The 20,695-nt window shown below is 31.9% G+C and overlaps 1 protein-coding gene across 1 annotated transcript in view; it reads left to right on the forward strand.

The window, feature by feature from the left end:
• LOC143063048 (E3 ubiquitin-protein ligase LRSAM1-like) overlaps positions 1–20,695 on the forward strand; it is a 52,059-nt gene that overhangs the window by 25,135 nt on the left and 6,229 nt on the right. The window contains exons 10-20 of the mRNA XM_076234965.1: positions 189–310; positions 1,915–1,944; positions 2,746–2,868; positions 3,777–3,864; positions 4,212–4,308; positions 5,343–5,413; positions 6,707–6,806; positions 7,474–7,564; positions 11,455–11,610; positions 13,137–13,232; positions 15,115–15,213. Of these exons, the coding sequence (XP_076091080.1) occupies positions 189–310; positions 1,915–1,944; positions 2,746–2,868; positions 3,777–3,864; positions 4,212–4,308; positions 5,343–5,413; positions 6,707–6,806; positions 7,474–7,564; positions 11,455–11,610; positions 13,137–13,232; positions 15,115–15,213 (1,073 nt within the window). The remainder of the gene's footprint in view (positions 1–188; positions 311–1,914; positions 1,945–2,745; positions 2,869–3,776; positions 3,865–4,211; positions 4,309–5,342; positions 5,414–6,706; positions 6,807–7,473; positions 7,565–11,454; positions 11,611–13,136; positions 13,233–15,114; positions 15,214–20,695) is intronic.

The following is a 20,695-nucleotide window of genomic DNA, read 5'->3' on the forward strand; positions in this document are numbered from 1 at the left end:
GTCCTAGGTTAGGATAGGGTTGAGCGCTCATAGACATGTTTAACCCCTCCACATTCTTAAATTTTTGTATTTCTTCCTTTCAGATAACCAATTAGAGTATCTATTTCCATCTAATTTCCTGTTGGATGTGTTAGATATTCCTACATCCCCAAGAAAAGTCCGTCAATAATTGTATTTCTTACTTTCAGATAACCAAATAGAGTATCTTCCTCCGTCTAATTTCCTGTTGGACGTGTTAGATATTCCTACATCCCCAAGTAAAGTCAGTCAATCATTAGCTAAACATCTCAGAGACGAAGAAAGTTTACAGGTAAAAAAATACTTATTGTATTGTTCCAGACCGTATGAGTATTTGGACCGTACGGTCTGGACCGTATACGTACTTTTTTAAAATACTCATGCGGTCAGACTAATATTAAGAAGTTGGTCAAGTTTATTAGATACAAATGCATATATCAAATCAACATAACTTAACTTTCAAATTGATATAAAAAAGTTCAATTTTAATTGAAATAAAAACTTTATATTTTAACTATTTAAAAAAATCATACTAATCAACTCTGTTAATCTCTTGTATTTAGCATGTCCATCAGTTATACATTAATTGAATTATGATCACAGAAATTGAAGATATGTGAGGTAAACATGAATTGGGAGGACAGTTGTTTAAGAATGTTTAGCAAAATTACTTCACAAAAAAATTCAAATGCAAAGGAACATGCATGAACTGCAAACATGTATATTTTTAAATGTAAAAAATATTACGTTACTTGTTGTAGCAAGTGTCACCTAGGGCGAGTGTACCAAAACAGGATTCAGATATACAATTAAAAAAAATGTTTAATTTCAATTGTTCGTTTGTTCAGTTTATCCATCTAATTGTAATAATAACAATTTGTAAAACTAAAAATAAAGATTGTGATAATTTGTTTAATAACCCATATGATCCAATCACATGTATGGTCACCTCGTACTGGACCATACGCGTATACTCATACGGTCCGAGCATATGTGTATGATCGTACTGTACGAGTATATGTATACGGTCCAAATACTCATACGGTCTGGAACATATAAATTATTGTTTGGATCAATTTGTCTGAAACCTTATTAATTAAATCAGTATTATTTGTCGGCATACCAATTCTAGGATACTAATTCTCAGATACCAATTTTCATGGAATTTGTGGGTATATTGTTAAATACCAATTTCAGTGTTCAACACAGTACAAAAATAGGCTTGAATGCAGACGTTTTCAAAATTGCAAAATCAAATAACCACAAAATGCAAAAATTTTCTCAATTCTCAATAAATTTGTCCCCCATGAATCCATAGTATCTACAAATTTGTCCCCCATCAATCCATAGTATCTACAAATTTGTCCCCCATCAATCCATAGTATCTACAAATTTGTCCCCCATCAATCCATAGTATCTACAAATTTATGCATGTGTTTTTTTTTTCAAAATTACTTCATTCTTATTAAAAGCATCAATTGGAAAATAATCATATTCATGCTGTAATTTTATATGTGTAGTTGTGATACTATAAATTTATTTTTTGCATGAATCATCATCTTACTTTAACAACTGAATTTATAGTATTTCAAACCATACAGTACTGACAAAGGATGTCACTTCTGTTAAGTATTATGGTTGGAGAAGATAAAAAGGTTGCTTTCTGTCTTATCAAACAAATATTTCATTTGTTTTCCAATCGAGACTAGATTTGTATGGACACATTTTATAACATGATGTATTGTGGATCCAAGGGGTGTTCTGAGGATTGGAATCTTCCATTTTATTTTTATTTATTATGTGAATGTTTCATGGTGTTCTAGGGGTTGGGACCCTCCCTTTTCAAATTAGCTGACTCCACGATTCTGATGAGAGATTTTCTTGTTTCTTTTTCAGAAATCTGTAGATGATTACAACACACAGATGGTAAAGTATTACTTCAGTTCTTCTCATTGATTATTTTCTAATCAGGCCCATAGCCACGAATTTCCAAGGGGGGTTCTATACAATCATACTCAACTTTAACCATTACTATTCAAACAGAACCTTGACTTTAAACAGTGCTTATTTGTTTTCAAAGGTGGTTTGTACGAACACCTTAAACCCTCTGGCTACGGATGTGTTAATTGTAATAAAGCATTCAAAACAATTATACACAAATAATGGATGATATTTTGAATGGTGTTGTTTTTTATCAGGATGTAAAACCAATATTATATCCATATCTTGATCAACATCTTAGTTTAAAATGGAAGGTCAAAATTTTACATAAAAATAGTATACCAGTACTGTTTATTTCTGTTTCATTTTGGTAGCTAGTATAAAGTTTTCTAATTGGCAATCATACCACATCTTTTTTATATGTATCACTGAAAATAAGATCTTTTGAATGGATGTACAAAAGACTTTCAAAATGACTTTTATTAGAGCCCATTACCAATTTTCAAATGTATCTCCGAATATATAAATGCAGGTAAATGTTGTTCAAAATAAAAGAATTGTAATTGCAAACTTTGAAAATATATCCTGCCCGTCAACCGAAAAAATATTTTTGTTATTACATTTAATATTTTAAATAGCTTTGATAATTGATTACATTTCACATTTCATATTATAAATAGCTTTGATAATTCATTTTGCAATCAAATTATGCATTAAACTCAAACAAAACTTTGGTACCATACAACTGGAAGAACTTATTTTCATTATCAATGTTTAAATGTACAGGATAGAAAAAGACAAGAATTGGCAGATATAGAAAGAAAAATGCAACAAGAAGAGACTGAGCAGGCAGAGATTGCAGTCAAGATGAATATCAATAGGAACAAATATCTGGATGAAGTGGTTCAGGTACAGATTATATACATAAAGTCAATTCTTATTATTCAAACTCAAATAAGTCAATTATTTGGATGAAGTGGTTCAGGTACAGATTATATACATAAAGTCAATTCTTATAACTTAAACTCAAATAAAACAACTTATCGCAACTGCTGGCTGTAGCGCTGGTGATACTTTCTTCCAGTAGTAGCATCCTCTGAAAATCAAGAATATCATCAGAATTTAGAAGCAGTGATTTAACTCATTGTAATAAGTATAAAATAACAAAAATACTGTAAATTCCAGGGAAATTAAATGTGGAAATTAAATTATAAAGGCAACACAAAATACTTTTGTTCGGACATTTGCTTTAATTAGAGTTTGCTGTGAAAAATTGTATCAAACTTAGATTTTTGTCTCTCCTGAACAAAGTTGAAAAGGGGAATTTATGTGTGTTGTCTGTAGTGTGTCCATGGCAGCATCAACAATGTATAAGTTTAAGATTAAGTCATTTTATGAGGAATTACTAATGGTAGGTGGGTCACAATTCAAATGCATTTTTGGAGAAAAAAAAGGAGGGGTATGCAGTTTTAATAGCATTTGCAATTCTCATTTCCATGAAAATTAAATGGATCTACCCTCTCATCATGGTTTATTCATTGACTTCAATGTTTTGCATATAAATATAGGAAGATGTGGTATGAGTGCCAATGAGACAACACTCCATCCAAGTCATAATTTGTAAAAGTAAACCATAGTTGGTCAAGGTACGGTCTTCAGCCTTGGCTCACACTGAAAGCAGCAAGCTTTAAAGGACTGTAAACAGTTTACATGTTAATTTCAACATTTGCAATTTACAAAGGAATAACATATCAAAGGCACAATAAACCTCTTTGTCAATGTTAATGGTATTTGTATTTCTTTGTTTTGTGTTGCAGGATAGTGACAAGATGGACAAAGAATTAGAAGTAATTTCTCATAAAAAGGATGAAGAAAGAAGAAAATTATTACTGGAATTGGAAAAAAGTAGGTGTAGAAATCACATCATTTCAAAAGACAAATGTCTTTGGATTTAGACTTTTATTTTCAATTTTAAACACAATTTTAAACACAATTATTGATAATCACCTGTGAAAATCTTTCTTTCTTATGATTGAGGATTTAGAGCAATTTTAAACTAACATTACAATAAAACCACGTTACTTACTTCACATATTACTTCCTTCACATGTTACTTACTTCTCTTTATTTTATTGAAATTTCAACACTAGAGTAACTTTAATTTGAATAAATCATTAATCAGAGTCTGTCTTTTTATTATTTCATTTATTTTGTAGCGGACAATGTCTTTATATAAATTCTTGTATTTGTAGTTGAGAATGGAGTGAATCGACTGATAGAAGATATGATGGCTGAGAACAAGAGAGTTAAACAGGTTGAACAATGGATTGATGAGTTGGAAGAGGAGAGGTAATATTCGAATCAGTTGATTCCAGTTTTCAAATTTCAGTTGACCGTCTGCCTAAAATCACATTGACTTTTATGCCCCACCTAGGATAGTAAAGGGGCATTATGTTTTCTGGTCTGTGCGTTCGTTCGTCCGTTCATTCGTCCGTCTGTCCCACTTCAGGTTAAACTTTTTAATCAAGGTAGTTTTTGATGAAGTTGAAGTCCAATCGACTTGAAACTTAGTACACATGTTCCCTATGATATGATCTTTTTAATTTTAATGCCAAATTAGTGTTTTTTCCCCAATTTCACGGTCCACTGAACATAGAAAATGATAGTGCGAGTGGGGCATTCGTGTACTGGGGACATATTCTTGTTTTAATCAAATTTCTTTTTGTTTCTTGTATTTATTTACTATATTGATCAGCATGAAATAAAACCAAATTAGGTATGAACAAAATAAGATAAGGATATAAACATCAGTGATACAGGTTTTATGGTTTCATCAAAGTCTGCATACAAGTCTACAAAAATACAGAAATATGTTGATAGTTTAAATTGGTAGTTCACCTGTACCCATGAGATAAATGAAATTTGGTATCCCACCAAAAATGATGAATATACAGTATCAAGGACATTTTGATGATGTCAGATTGTTTGTTGTTTTGGTACAACTCTTTACATTTGTCTACATTTTAAGTGATTTAAACTTGTAAAATGTCTTGAACGCTTGGCCATTATATGACTGTATAGTGGTTGGTAGTTTTTTGTTTTGTCTGCAGCTAAAGTGACAGAAAGGAGACATGGAGACATGACTGATTGCTCACATTTGGCCCAGACATATTTGAGTTTAACTTTTAACCACACAATCCATGAAAACTGGTATCACCTGGTTAATAATGAATTGCACAGTATTTAATGGTTTCTTAACTTTTCTTGTAGTTCACAGGTGTTGATTTTATTGTAATTTAGTTACTATTGTAATTTAGTTACAACTTTCTAAATTTACATTTATTGATTTTTTGTTATCACAGTTTATTTATGTTATATTTTAGAATGAAAGATGATGATTGGTGCAGTGTTCAGTATGAAGAGTATCAGAAATTACGGAAGCAAGAAATTTTAGGTAAATGTTGACATGCTAAAACTTGCATCTATGATACTGATTGGGCACATACCCTCAAAATGCAAATATATGACTCATAATTGTGCACATGCCCTCAAAATACAAATATATGACTCATAATTGTGCACTTGCTCTCAAAATACAAATATATTATTCATAATTGTGCACATGCCCACAAAATACAAATAAATGACTAATAATTGTGCACATGCCCTTAAAATACAAATATATGACTCATTATTGTGCACATGCCCCCAAAATACAAATATATGACTCATATTTGTGCACATTCCCTCAAAATACAAATATATGACTCATAATTGTGCACATTCCCTCAAATTACAAATATATGACTCATAATTGTGCACATGCCCTCAAAATACAAATATATGACTCATAATTGTACACGTGCCCTCAAAATACAAATATATGACTCATAATTGTGCACATGCCCTCAAAATGCAAATATATGACTCATAATTGTGCACATTCCCTCAAAATACAAATATATGACTCATATTTGTGCACATTCCCTCAAAATACAAATATATGACTCATAATTGTGCACATGCCCTCAAAATACAAATATATGACTCATAATTGTGCACATGCCCCCAAAATGCAAATATATGACTCATAATTGTACACGTGCCCTCAAATAAAAATATATGACTCATAATTGTGCACATGCCCTCAAAATGCAAATATATGACTCATAATTGTGCACATGCCCTCAAAATACAAATATATGACTCATAATTGTGCACATTGCCCCCAAATACAAATATATGACTCATAATTGTGCACATGCCCTCAAAATAAAAACCTTTGACATATGATTGTACACATGCCCTGAAAATACTAATCTATGACACATGCATATGATTGTACACATGCCCTGATAATATAAACTTTAAATCTTTTACTTAAAATCTTTATGATCATGAAAACAGGTACTAATATAGAGAATGGAAATTAGGAATGTTTCAAAGAGACAACAACTTGACCAAAGAGTAAAACACAACAGCTGAAGACCACCAATGGGTCTTGAACACAGCCAGAAAATCCAACACCCAGAGACAAACTTGAGCTGCTCTCTTTAATGTATGCACTTTCTGGATGTGTCTCATCTTGCATTCTTCATCACTTGTTCAGGCATCTTTGGACATGGTGAGATCCTAACAGAGATGTGCCTATATAGTCCTTCATGGTTGGTTTTCATTCCAAGAGAAATGAGTTGAGGTCTACTCTGAACACAGTTCTAGTTTGAAGAATCTTATCTTTTTTTTCCAGAAAATATGCAGAATCTATTAAATGATATAAATGCACAGGAAGCACTAAGACTGCAGAACTTAGGACAAAAGGATGAAACAATGAAACTAGCATTACACAGGTAGATATGTTGTACTGTAGATATATACATAGATAAAGCAGAAAGTAACTGTGGCAATTGCTTACTGTAAAATATACTTTTAATTAGATGCATATAGGTTATTTAATAATTTATGATATTTTTTCAGGCAAAATTAAACAGAATTGAAAAATAATTTTTTGAAGGCACTTTCAAACAGGGTAGCTAATTATAGATGTAGATTTAGAAATACACTTACATATTTGCTGTTCTTGACATCAACTAATTGTGCCTTCCCTGGGTCCCATGTATGTTTTATTATAGATCATCCCTTAGAACAGAAAGCACAATTATAAGAAATTGTCTGCTTTGATCAAGTTTTATTTTTTATGAGACATTTATATGATGTACAACCAAATTCACTACATTCAAAACACCACACACACAAATGTATTATCTTTTAAAAATTACAACTGTGGCTTAATTTATTTTTGTGGGTAGCAATTTTCATAGATTCAGAAAAACTTTTTGGTGGATACTTGATTTGGTGGTTTAACCAAATCCTGCATAGGCTATGGGACATTACTAATTCATGGAACACTTAATTTTATTTCACCTGTACCCACGAAACCCTTGAAAACTGGTATCCATTAAAATACAATGAATCCACAGTAATACACGTTTTACATTAATCTTTAATTTTATTCAGTGAAGAAGTAGCTTCTTATCAACAAGTAGAAGATGTATTATTAAACAAAGAAATAGGACACACAATAGTTACAGATTTATATATACAACAGGTATGGAATATGTTGATATACTTAATGTAACAGGTGATTCAACATTTTAAAATTTTTGAATACAGTCTTTGGGTCACAATAACAGATAATGATTAAAGTTATGGATCATCCAGAATGAAAACAAAATCTGGATCAAATTTTCGCAAAAGCAGAAGATTTAGTTTCCTAACGGGAGGGATGGAAGAGAGCTGAAAAATCAGAAGATTTTGACTCCCACTGGAAGAATCACATGTACCGGTATGGATCCCCATTTTGCTACAAAATTTAAATGCTTATACAATAACACATTTACATGTACATTTGTTCAAATATTCAGAATGATTTGAAAAAAAAAAAAATTGATATCCTACCGTAGTCTAAAATCGGTCATCTTGTCAGTTCGTTAGGTATTTGTGTTTGAACTTAACACACTACTCATTGATGTCACTACGCTACTTCCGGCGTAGAAAAACAGTGCAGAATACGTTTTTTCTGCACTATTGAATAAAAAAAAACATTTCTAAAGGTAAATTTTCATTGTTGTTCTCAATTATTGCTAAAAAGTGCCAATGTTGTAATGCTGTTTCAATCCTGACTTCCGAATGTCTAAAAACATTCTAGAACTTCACAAAATCCCACTTCTGGCCTCCATTGCTTTGTGTACATTCCATATAGCGTCATTAGTCTTGTGGCAGGCAATACAGGTTGAGCAAATCTTATTTTTAGGAATTTTAAAATGACATGCTCCTTACATCTTTCGAGATTTTCCCGCGAAAAAAGCCCAACCAAAATGAAAGGAAAACTATATGAAAAAACGATGTCCATGCCATAATTTTGTACAGGAATATAGAGAAGGTTAATAAAAAACAATTTACATTTATTTTTCATAGAATTTTTTTTTATTCATTATAAAAAGATCGATATTCTGACCATCATGACTGTAGGTAAATATTCATACAAAAATCCATTGATGTCGAAAGGAATGGCAAAAAATGAGGTTTCCTGTTGAATAAAACCCAAAATTATAGCAAACTATTTTAAAGCAATATCCCACAAAGAAATAACGTAATTGCCGTAGACTGAAAAATCCCCTAATTGATAGTAGAGCAATTTGATTGGGTAGAACGAATTGACATCACGTGATTTTGACGCCATTGAAATTTGATTGTAAACAAACAAGGTCAGAATGTTCAGTATGGGACAGCATCATACATTGAGTTACTAAGAAACAATTATGAGTTACCAAGCTTGACAATGCATGGTAATAAAAAATGACAGCTAAGTCTACAGATAAAATAAGAAAAATATAGCCTTAGGATAACGACTTATCAACACACCTGGATATAAAATGCTTTTCTATATTTATGGGTGGTCCATTTTATAATCTTTATAAGACTTAATATGAAGAAGGCGCTACCTTAAATGCCAGCTTTATACTAAGACAATGTCCTATATATTGATCGGTTGTTGGTTGTTAAACATCCAGTGGCAAATATTTCATGCATGTTCAGAACGAATGTCCTATGCTACATTAACATATTGTTTATGTCTAAAATAAAATTATAAGTTCAGATAGAAAATGTTAAGGATACCATCATTGAACCTGAAAAGGAAGGAGGGGTTATGGTATTTTTCCGAAAAAAATCTTCTGATTCCCAAATTGATGAATAAAAAATCTGTTCAAGCATAGGACAAAAAAATATATATTGAATCCAGATCTTCACCAAAAATGATTTTATCTTTCAGATATGCAAAATAAATTTAACTTTTATATATCTAAAAACATTAAAACTTCCCAAACCGCACAGGTAAGTCTGTACACAGTAGTTTTTTAGGTGATAATAAGGCCGTATTTGCCAATTTGTTTAATAAACCTTAATACTGGTGTTAAATTTTGACTAAATAATTTTAAGTGATAGCGCTGAAGGGCTTCTGTGAAAAAATCTGACTCGAATAAAAAAATATTTGTATTCCTGATCATCTTCAGTTTGTGAGTTCTACATCAATTTCATGTACTAATTCAGAGTCAGTTTTATGTCATTTCTTGCATATGTTTTTTTTTTTTTGTTACATGTACATGATGTAGCCTTAACAGTAGCTTACTTTTCAAGTTTTAAATGACAGCAAAATAAAATTGAGAATGGAAATGGGAAATACAAGCAATTTTAGCATGTCAAAAATTGGCATTCAAGTAATGCTTAATCATGTCATAGTTGTTTTCAAGAAAACACATTTGGTTTCCAGACAATAACTTGAGTATAAATGAATGGATCTTTATGAAATTTTATTAGAAGGTTCAATACAAAAAAGGAAGATTAGAATTGATTTTGGGGTTATGGTACAACATTTTTTGGGGTGTTTTTTTCTTTTAATTTTGGGGTTTTCTTCCAAAATTTACCTTATTTACATTATACTCATCTAGTATATATAGACACAACAAATGCTGATTTGGCAGGAGATGCACACAAAATAGGGTGTTTTAAATATTTTATCTGTAATTTGTGTGCATTTTTCCTATCATGTGTACTTCTTGATAATGCCGACGTGGTAAGTATATATATATATATTCATAATTGACATGCGCCAATGCCCTGCAAAAGTATCTACTTTCTTTTTGATTCCCAAAATTGCACATGATTTTTTTTTCTCACAGAAACACATGAGTTATTTGGTATTAAATAAAACACTTCTCATTGTTTCAAACTTTCAGTAATAAAAATTTAGTTTAGTCTGTTTGAATGTTACACTGATTGTGTGAAAATTTTAACAGAAAATTTACAAAATACTTGATAAAATTGCATTATCTGCAGAATTATTGATAACTTTCCTCACTATATATTCACAAGGACATAACTAACATATTGTCCATGCTATTCTGATCTGAGTTTTTATTCATACATATACTGGCAGGCTGGTGCTGTTTCAAGTTGTCTTCTTTTTCTGTTTCTTGAAAAGTACTTGTTTAACCTGTTCAGTCACTATAAAATGTTACAATTCTTATTTAGACGCAACACATAAATAGTGACCAAAAAGGTACTGCTTTCACAGGAGAGAAGCTAGAAAAAAAATTAAATGTTCACATTTTCAATATTTTTGTAGGACTTACTATCATATGAAATTAAGAAGATATGTAGTTAGAGACTTCTGCTGAGTAGAAATGTTTGGGTTCACCTGATACCTGTTTTCAAATTTATAGTCCATATTGAAGTTTGAAGGGTCCAAAATTAAAATATGTTTGATTTCAACTGACATAAAAAATGTGGAGTTTTTTATATGCTAAATATACATCTGTGGTTGTGTTAGGCTGTGTGTGGCAAAGCATTTTATTGCCTTTAGGTTTGTACTTTATTTTGTTTTTTTGGTCATGAAAATAATACAATATTGGTACGGTGATGTTATATAACCATAAGTGTGTTTTGCTAAATGGGTTGAAATGTGAACCTGACAGTGTCAGATGTTGTTGTCCTAACTTCGGCAATTTCCGTGATACAATAAAATTCAAATAAGCTACACAATTTACCAAAATTTCTGAATTCTTGTTTTTGTAAACAAATAAAAATTCATGTCTTATTTAAGATCGAAATTATTCCGATCTGTCCCGTTTTTCCAAGTTAGCGTTGAAACGTTTAATTCGGCCACCATTTAAAAAAATAATCGTACAAGATTTAACGAGAGTGACGAAACTTTTCAGATGGGTCGTGTAGAGAGAGTTATCTTTCTTTATTCCAAAACAATGTTTCTACCATAAGTGCCAGCTAAAGCTTGCATATTACTCAATGATTTTTTACTTTAAAAATGAAAAACGCAAAAGCTAGAAGGGAAAAATCCAGGTCAAGTTAATTAAAAAAAACCTCAAATATTTGCCTGAATAATCTTAACAAAATGTATAAAATATTATTCATTGATTTCAGGAAAAAGCCCAGAGAGATGCATTTGAGGTATTACAATTACAAAAAGATGCTAGAATCCAGAGAATAACTGAACAGATAACTATGATTGAAGAAGAGCTGTATAATCTTACTCTGGTTGAATTAGAGAAAAGACAAATGAAGGCTACCTTAGAAGCTGTATGTATTTGATAAATAGGGGGCACCTATGCTAGTTGAACTTATCTATATTGCTTGTTGAACTAATAATTTCAATTATAGTGTTGCAAAATTGACTGCCAGACATTTAAATGTGTAAGTAAAGATAGAAATTGTTAGAAGCTATTTAAATGAATTGCTATAGGTTAGTGTATGAACAGCTTTGAACATTCTTCAGAAATAATTGAAATTCTTCTATTCAGCAATAGTAGTGGTACAATGAATGAAATCTCCTCCTATTATTAAAGGTAGATAATAAAAGATAGTTATGAAATGAATTGTGTGAGGATAGCTAAAAGCATCCTTCAAAATAAGTCAGATGTTGATTCAGATTTACATTGAGCTTCCTGTGTTATGCTTGTTACCATTTTACTGATGATTGTATTTGTCAAGTGTCAAATCCATCTCCTTGATTTATTAATAATAAAAATGGATAATTATTAATATATGAGATTTCTGATAAAACCTTATAAAGATGGAAATTATAGGGAAGGGGAAGAAGTCCAAACATGTCATATTGCATGAGAATGCATGCTCTTATTGTGAAGAAGGGATTAACATATCATCAATATTTCCATTATAACCCATGGTCCTCATTGTAGAACCTCCTCAGTAGTCTCATGGTAGCATGTTGGAGTGCTGGAGGTCGTAGGTTCTAAAGGAGAAAGAGCAAAGACTGGTTGGCTTGGAGTATTACATGTCTGAGTAAGATGATATGTCTTCCTGCGGACTGTTACCTTGTGATTTAATGGGTTATAAAGTGGCTCAGCATGTTGGTCTATTTAATGGGTTATAAAGTGGCTCAGCATGTTGGTCTATTTAATGAGTTATAAAGTGGCTCAGCATGTTGGTCTATTTAATGGGTTATAAAGTGGCTCAGCATGTTGGTCTATTTAATGAGTTATAAAGTGGCTCAGCATGTTGGTCTATTTAATGGGTTATAAAGTGGCTCAGCATGTTGGTCTATTTAATGAGTTATAAAGTGGCTCAGCATGTTGGTCTATTTAATGAGTTATAAAGTTGGTCAGCATGTTGGTCTATTTAATGAGTTATAAAGTGGCTCAGCATGTTGGTCTATTTAATGGGTTATAAAGTGGCTCATCATGTTGGTCTATTTAATGAGTTATAAAGTGGCTCAGCATGTTGGTCTATTTAATGGGTTATAAAGTGGCTCATCATGTTGGTCTATTTAATAGGTTATAAAGTGGCTCAGCATGTTGGTCTATTTAATACAAGCAGGGTTTATGATATGTTAACATGATCTTGTCCTAAATATGCATATTTATTTGCCGCTGGGTTTTAAGCAGTCATCTATCATTATCATCATTATAGAAAATGTTTAAACGCTTGAGGTGATTAAATATTATGTGCGCAATGTACCATTATTTTAGATTACCTATATTTCCAGCTTCCTCCCAATGCTTAGATACAATGTGTATAAATTTATCTTTTGACATATATCTTTTCTTTGAAAATCACCTGAACAATAAGGTAATTTATATTTTTAGAGTTTATTAGAAGAGAAGAGGCACTCACTAATCAATATGTTGGAACAATTGATGGAAGAACAAGAAAATAGAAGAATGGAATTGAAGAAAAGATTGGTAATTATAGATTTTTCTTTCTGTGCCCAGGGACTTTCTGAAAAAAAATAACTACTTAAACTCGGTAAATGTGTCCATTGAAAAAAGATTTCATTTTTCAAAGCAACAGTCCTGATTGATAACAGGATAATGAAAATTAACAAAACCCTTCATAGATATAGGAAAATGTGGTGTAAGTGCCAATGAGACAACTCTCCATCCAAATAACAATTTTAAAAAAGTAAACCGTTATAGGTCAATGTACGGCCTTCAACACGGAGCCTTGGCTCACACCGAAAAACAAGCTATAAAGGGCCTCAAAATTACTAGTGTAAAACCATTCAAAGGGGAAAACCAACGGTCTAATCTATATAAGATATAAAAAAAAAACGAGTAACGAGAAACACGTATAAATTACATAAACAAACGACAACTACTGTACATCAGATTCCTGACTTAGGACAGGTGCAAACATTTGCAGCAGGATTAAACGTTTTAATGGATCCAAACCTTCTCCCTTTTTTTGAAACAATAGCATAACATCACAACATGGAAAAACACACGATAAAATATCAATTGGCAGGACTAACTCGATAAAAAAATGTACATTAATACACTATAAACGAATAAATTCAATCTGCGATATCTAAATGCAAATGCACAGTTAATAAAATGTAAGGGACAAATATTAAAGGCCATAATTTGGACATGATCAAATACAACTTCTGGAGGAGGATCTTGTTTTGCTTTATATAAATTAAATTTCAGAAACAATAAGGTACAAATGTAAATTTAAAACATAACAACAAACAAGTTAATGCTATGAAAATATTTTCATCCCGACCACCTGGTTTCTTGGTTGGAATTTAAACCTGAAAAAAGTCTTAAGAACAGTGAAGCTGTACATAATAAACCCCCTTTATCAGAAATTTATCCCAGAATCAAAAAGACAGGTTAGATGATCACTGGTGAGGCAGGACATTCAGCATTCTCACTCTATTATCAATGTTCAATACTCCCTAGTTTCCAATGATGAATTCACACTCTATTATCAATGTTCAATACTCCCTGGTTTCCAATGATTGGTTTCACACTCTTTTATCAATTTTCAATACTCCCTGGTTTCCAATGATTGGTTTCACACTCTATTATCAATTTTCAATACTCCCTGGTTTCCAATGATTGGTTTCACACTCTATTATCAATGTTCAATACTCCCTGGTTTCCAATGATTAATTCACACTCTATTATCAATGTTCAATACTCCCTGGTTTCCAATGATTAATTCACACTCTATTATCAATGTTCAATACTCCCTGGTTTCCAATGATTAGTTTCACACTCTATTATCAATGTTCAACACTCCCTGGTTTCCAATGATTAGTTTCACACTCTATTATCAATGTTCAACACTCCCTGGTTTCCAATGATTGGTTTCACACTCTATTATCAATGTTCAATACTCCCTGGTTTCCAATGATTGGTTTCAAGCAACACTAAGAAGATAAGGATTTTTAAAACTTGTATATGGTACATTAAATAAACTTTGTACTTTAATATGAAATTACTGGATTTTCAATGGACGTTTTCAACACTTGATAAAAAAAATGAATTCCTTTGTGAAAAAGAACATAGCATAAGCCAATTATTTACCAATACCAATTATGCATAAAATTGAGAATGGAAATAGGGAATGTCTCATTATGACAACATCCTAACAAAGAATAAAAAAAGCAATGTTAACCGAAGGCCACCAATGAGTCTTCAACACAGCAGGAAAATCCTGCACTGACTCTTCAACACAGAAAGAAAATCCTGCACGTATACGAATGAATACAGTAGATGATCTTTAACTATGAACTGAAATTCTTACACATAATAACTAAATTTAACCTTTTAACAGATTGAAATGGAACAACAGAAAGACGATGATGAAACAGACTACTGGTTGGTGCAATATCAAAGATTGTTAGACAGTAAACCACAGGCTGTTATAGATAGGGTCAGTATGTTAAGGTCTAAAATTCTTCATTCTGATACTTCTATGTTCAGGGTATGTTAAGGTCTAAAATTCTTCATTCTGATACTTCTATGTTCAGGGTATGTTAAGGTTTAAAATTCTTCATTCTGATACTTCTATGTTCAGGGTATGGTAAGGTCTAGAATTCTTCATTCTGATACTTCTATGTTCAGGGTATGGTAAGGTTTAAAATTCTTCATTCTGATACTTCTATGTTCAGGATATGTTAAGGTCTAAAATTCTTCATTCTGATACTTCTATGTTCAGGGTATGGTAAGGTCTACAATTCTTCATTATGATACTTCTATGTTCAGGGTATGGTAAGGTTTAAAATTCTTCATTCTGATACTTCTATGTTCAGGGTATGTTAAGGTCTAGAATTTTTCATTCTGATACTTCTATGTTCAGGGTATGGTAAGGTCTAAAATTCTTCATTCTGATACTTCTATGTTCAGGGTATGTTAAGGTCTAAAATTCTTCATTCTGATACTTCTATGTTCAGGGTATGGTAAGGTCTAAAATTCTTCATTCTGATACTTCTAGGTTAACAGATTCTGAATAGCCATTGGTTAACTTCATTTTCATGTCCCTGCCGTAGCGGAGTTGGCATTTAGTTTTACCCTTGTCCGTCTGTACGTAGGTACATTTCAAAGTTGGTTTCCGTTCTCTTACTTTAGTTTGCCTCAACCTAATATTATTAAACTTATACTCAATGCTTATTACCATTAAATACAAATCAACGTTTGAATTTTGGTGGCGTCACTTTTACTGTTCTAGAGTTATATCCCTTTACAAATAAAAAAAATGCTAAATTTTTTCGTTTACATTCTCTTACTATAGTTTGCCTCAACCAAACGTTATGAAACTTATACACAATGCTTAGAACCAAACTATACAGATCAAGTAGAAGTTTGGTGCTGTCACTTTTACTGTTCTAGAGATATGCAAATGGAAAAATTGCTAAATTTTTCTAGCAATTTTTCATTTTTTTTCTTAAAAGTATCAATCAAGTAAATTTTTTAAATTGGAGTTATCTTTCTTTATCCATGAGTATTGTTGAATCAGCTGCAATCAATGCTTTATACAATGCAATGTTTAATTTTGCCTTCCACTGATAAAATATTTATAGTGAATATAGCATCTTCTGCATGAAGAAGTAATTTGATATAATTTAATACAGTACTAGCTGTGTATTGATTCCTACACTTTTTTAAATGCTATATACAAAGGGAGGGAATTTGATTCCCCTTAGGTTTAATTAGTATTTTTTGCAAATCAATATCCCTAAGCTTGTTTCAAAATTAGTTACTGTAAGACTTGTTAAAGCACTTTTTAAATCACAAAAATGCTAATTTTTAGTATCCGTTCTCTAACTTAAGTTTGACTTTACCAAATGTTATGAAACTTATACACAATGCATAATCACAAAACACATTTCAACTTGAATTTGGGTAGTGTTACTTTAACCATAATCGAGTTATGCACTTTTATAAATCGAAAAAATTGCTAAGTTTTTATAGGTTCCATTCTATAATTTGAGTTTGCCCCAACCAAACATTATGAAACCTCTACACAATACTAATTACCACAAAACTTAGATCGAGTACAAATTTGGGTATTGTCACTATTATCGCTCTTGAGTTATGTTCCTTAAGCTAGGTTCACACTGCCGATCAGACCAACTCAATCAATCTCGATCAATGACAAATTAAGCGATCGGGAGACTGGTCTGTCTTAATCGGCAAGAATGTTCGGGGTGGTCTACCTTGGTCGTCATCGACCTGTCTTTCTACCCTAGAGTTTTTGACATGTCAAAAACATTCATGTAAGGATTAAGAAGCCAGTCACACGAGAAGAGATTGAGAATTTATCGAGAAGCGATCAAATTGATCGGGATAGGATCATGAAGAGATCGAGTTTGGTCGGAATACAAATAGTTTACCGATCAGTACTTGATCATTTCAATCTTTACTCGACAAATACCCAATCATTTCCCAATCAACGACAACCTATATGATATATGGTCAAGATTAACTTGACCAATGCCCGATCGCTTCATGATCACTGCGACTTCTATATATTTTTCATCCCAGACCAACTCGACCAAAACCTGATCTCTACGCGACCACATTCGATCACTCTTCGATCTCTACTCCGCGATACACAAGTATACATGACTGCTACACGATTCTCTAAAAATATGTGCAGCTCTGATTAACTCTCATAACTTGACTTCTGATATATTGTCACTATTTATTTTTATACCACCGCAAAAATTGAAAATTTTTTGGTCGTATATTGGTATCACGTTGGCGTCGTCGTCTGCGTAGTCGTCGTCCGAATACTTTTAGTTTTCGCACTCTAACTTTAGTAAAAGAGAATAGAAATCTTTGAAATTTTAACACAAGGTTTATGACCACAAAAGGAAGGTTGGGATTGGTTTTGGGAGTTTTGGTCCGAACATTTTAGGAATTAGGGGCCAAAAAGGGCCCAAATAAGCATTTTCTTGGTTTTCGCACTATAACTTTAGTTTAAGTTAATAGAAATCTATGAAATTTTGACACAAGGTTTATGACCACAAAAGGAAGGTTGGGATTGATTTTGTGAGTTTTGGTTCCAACAGTTTAGGAATTAGGGGCCAAAAAAGGGCCCAAATAAGCATTATTCTTGGTTTTTGCACAATAACTTAAATATAAGTAAATAGAAATCAATGAAATTTTGACACAAGGTTTATGACCACAAAAGGAAGGTTGGGATTGATTTTGGGAGTTGATGTCCGAATGGTTTAGGAATAAGGGTCCAAAAAGGGGCCCAAATAAGCATTTTTCTTAGTTTTCGCACCATAACTTTAGTATAAGTAAACAGAAATCTATGAAATTTAAACACAAGGTTTATGACCACAAAAGGAAGGTTGGGATTGATTTTGGGAGTTTTGGTCTCAACAGTTTAGGAATAAGGGGCCCAAAGGGTCCAAAATTAAACTTTGTTTAATTTCATCAAAAATTGAATAATTGGGGTTCTTTGATATGCCAAATCTAACTGTGTATGTAGATTCTTAATTTTTGGTCCCGTTTTCAAATTGGTCTACATTAAGGTCTGAAGGGTCCAAAATTAAACTTAGTTTGATTTTAACAAAAATTGAATCTTTGGGGTTCTTTGATATGCTGAATCTAAAAATGTACTTAGATTTTTGATTATGGGCCCAGTTTTCAAGTTGGTCCAAATCGGGGTCCAAAATTAAACTTTGTTTGATTTTATCAAAAATTGAATAATTGGGGTTCTTTGATATGCCGAATCTAACTGTGTATGTAGATTCTTAATTTTTGGTCCCGTTTTCAAATTGGTCTACATTAAGGTCCAAAGGGTCCAAAATTAAACTTAGTTTGATTTTATCAAAAATTGAATCCTTGGGGTTCTTTGATATGCTGAATCTAAAAATGTACTTAGATTTTTGATTATGGGCCCAGTTTTCAAGTTGGTCCAAGTCGGGGTCCAAAATTAAACTTTGTTTGATTTCATCAAAAATTGAATAATTGGGGTTCTTTGATATGCCAAATCTAACTGTGTATGTAGATTCTTAATTTTTGGTCCCGTTTTCAAATTGGTCTACATTAAAGTCCAAAGGATCCAAAATTAAACTAAGTTTGATTTTAACAAAAATTGAATTCTTGGGCTTCTTTGATATGCTGAATCTAAACATGTACTTAGATTTTTGATTATGGGCCCAGTTTTCAAGTTGGTCCAAATCAGGATCCAAAATTATCATATTAAGTATTGTGCAATAGCAAGAAATTTTCAATTGCACAGTATTCAGCAATAGCAAGAAATCTTCAATTGCACAATATCGTGCAATAGCAAGAAATTTGCAATTGCACAGTATTGCGCAATAGCAAGAAATCTTCAATTGCACAGTATTGTGCAATGGCAAGTATTTTCAATTGCACAGTATTGCGCAATAGCAAGAAATATCTAATTGCACAATATTGCGAAATAGCAAGAAATTTTCAATTGGAGTTATCTTTCTTTGTCCAGAGTAGTAGTTGAATCATCTTAAATCATTGTTTTATATAATATACAATGTATATTCACTTTTACTACCAACTGATAAATTAAACAATCTTTACCATTCAGTGATAACAAGCACTTTTTTTACATTTTTTAATATTTTATGATGTATTTAAATGAGTAGTTATTGTTAGGGGCCATTAGAAATTTGAATTGAGATCAGTTTTGGAATAAGGGAAAGGGGGATGTGAAAAAAAATTGGTGGGGGGGGGGGGGGGTCAATTTTTTTTCATTTCAGATTTCATAAATAAAAAGAATATTTCTTCAAACATTTTTTGAGAGGATTAATATTCAACAGCATAGTGAATTGCTCAAAGGCAAAACAAAAATTTTAAGTTCATTAGACCACATTCATTATGTGTCAGAAACCTATGCTGTGTCAACTATTTAATCACAATCCAAATTTAGAGCTGAATCAAGCTTGAATGTTGTGTCCATACTTGCCCCAACCGTTCAGGGTTCAACCTCTGCAGTTGTATAAAGCTGCGCCTTGTGGATCATCTGGTTAACTACTTTTAACTGTACACAAATTCCTCCATGTACAGTACGCGTCTGTACTTTTGCAAGAAGGTGTAAATTTTTTAAAGAGAGAACATAGATACCAAAGGAACAATTAAACTGAAAGGTCAGACCAACACAGCCATTGCAATATTATTATTAAAAATGGCAGGTTCCTGCCATGGATACACCAAAAAGAAATATCTTGAACCATTCAACTACTGGGTATCAGATCTATGGGTAAATACTGATTACATACATATAGATATAGGAAGATGTGGTATGAGTGCCAATGAGACAACTCTCCATCCTAATAACAATTTATAAAAGTAAACCGTTATAGGTCAAGGTACGGCCTTCAACACAGAGCCTTGGCTCACACCGAACAGCAAGCTATAAAGGGCCCCGCAACTAGTAATGTAAAACCATTCAAACGGGAAAACTAACGGTCTAATCTATATAAAAACGAGAAATGAGAAACACGTATGAACTACATAAACAAAAGACAACTTCTGTACATCAGATCCTGACTTAGAACAGGTGCAAACATTTGCAGCGGGATTAAATGTTTTAATGGTACCAAACCTTCACCCTTTTCTGAAACAATAGTATAACACCACAACATAGAAAAACACAATATAAAATATCAATTGTAAGGCTTAAGTTAATAAAAAAAAACGCAAATTAACACACAATGAACAAATAAATTTGATCTTCGATACCTGAATGCAAATTCATAGTTAATAAAATGTATAAGAGATAAATAATTAAGGTCAAAAGTAAATAAACGGGTTTAAACAAAGTTAAAGAATGATACCACTGTGAAATATTAAACAATTTATAGAAAATCATCACTTTTGAAAAAAACCTGCATCATATCCTACATAGGTAAATGAAAAAT

This window comes from Mytilus galloprovincialis, chromosome 2 (genome assembly GCF_965363235.1).
Source record: "Mytilus galloprovincialis chromosome 2, xbMytGall1.hap1.1, whole genome shotgun sequence".
NCBI lineage: Eukaryota > Metazoa > Mollusca > Bivalvia > Mytilida > Mytilidae > Mytilus > Mytilus galloprovincialis.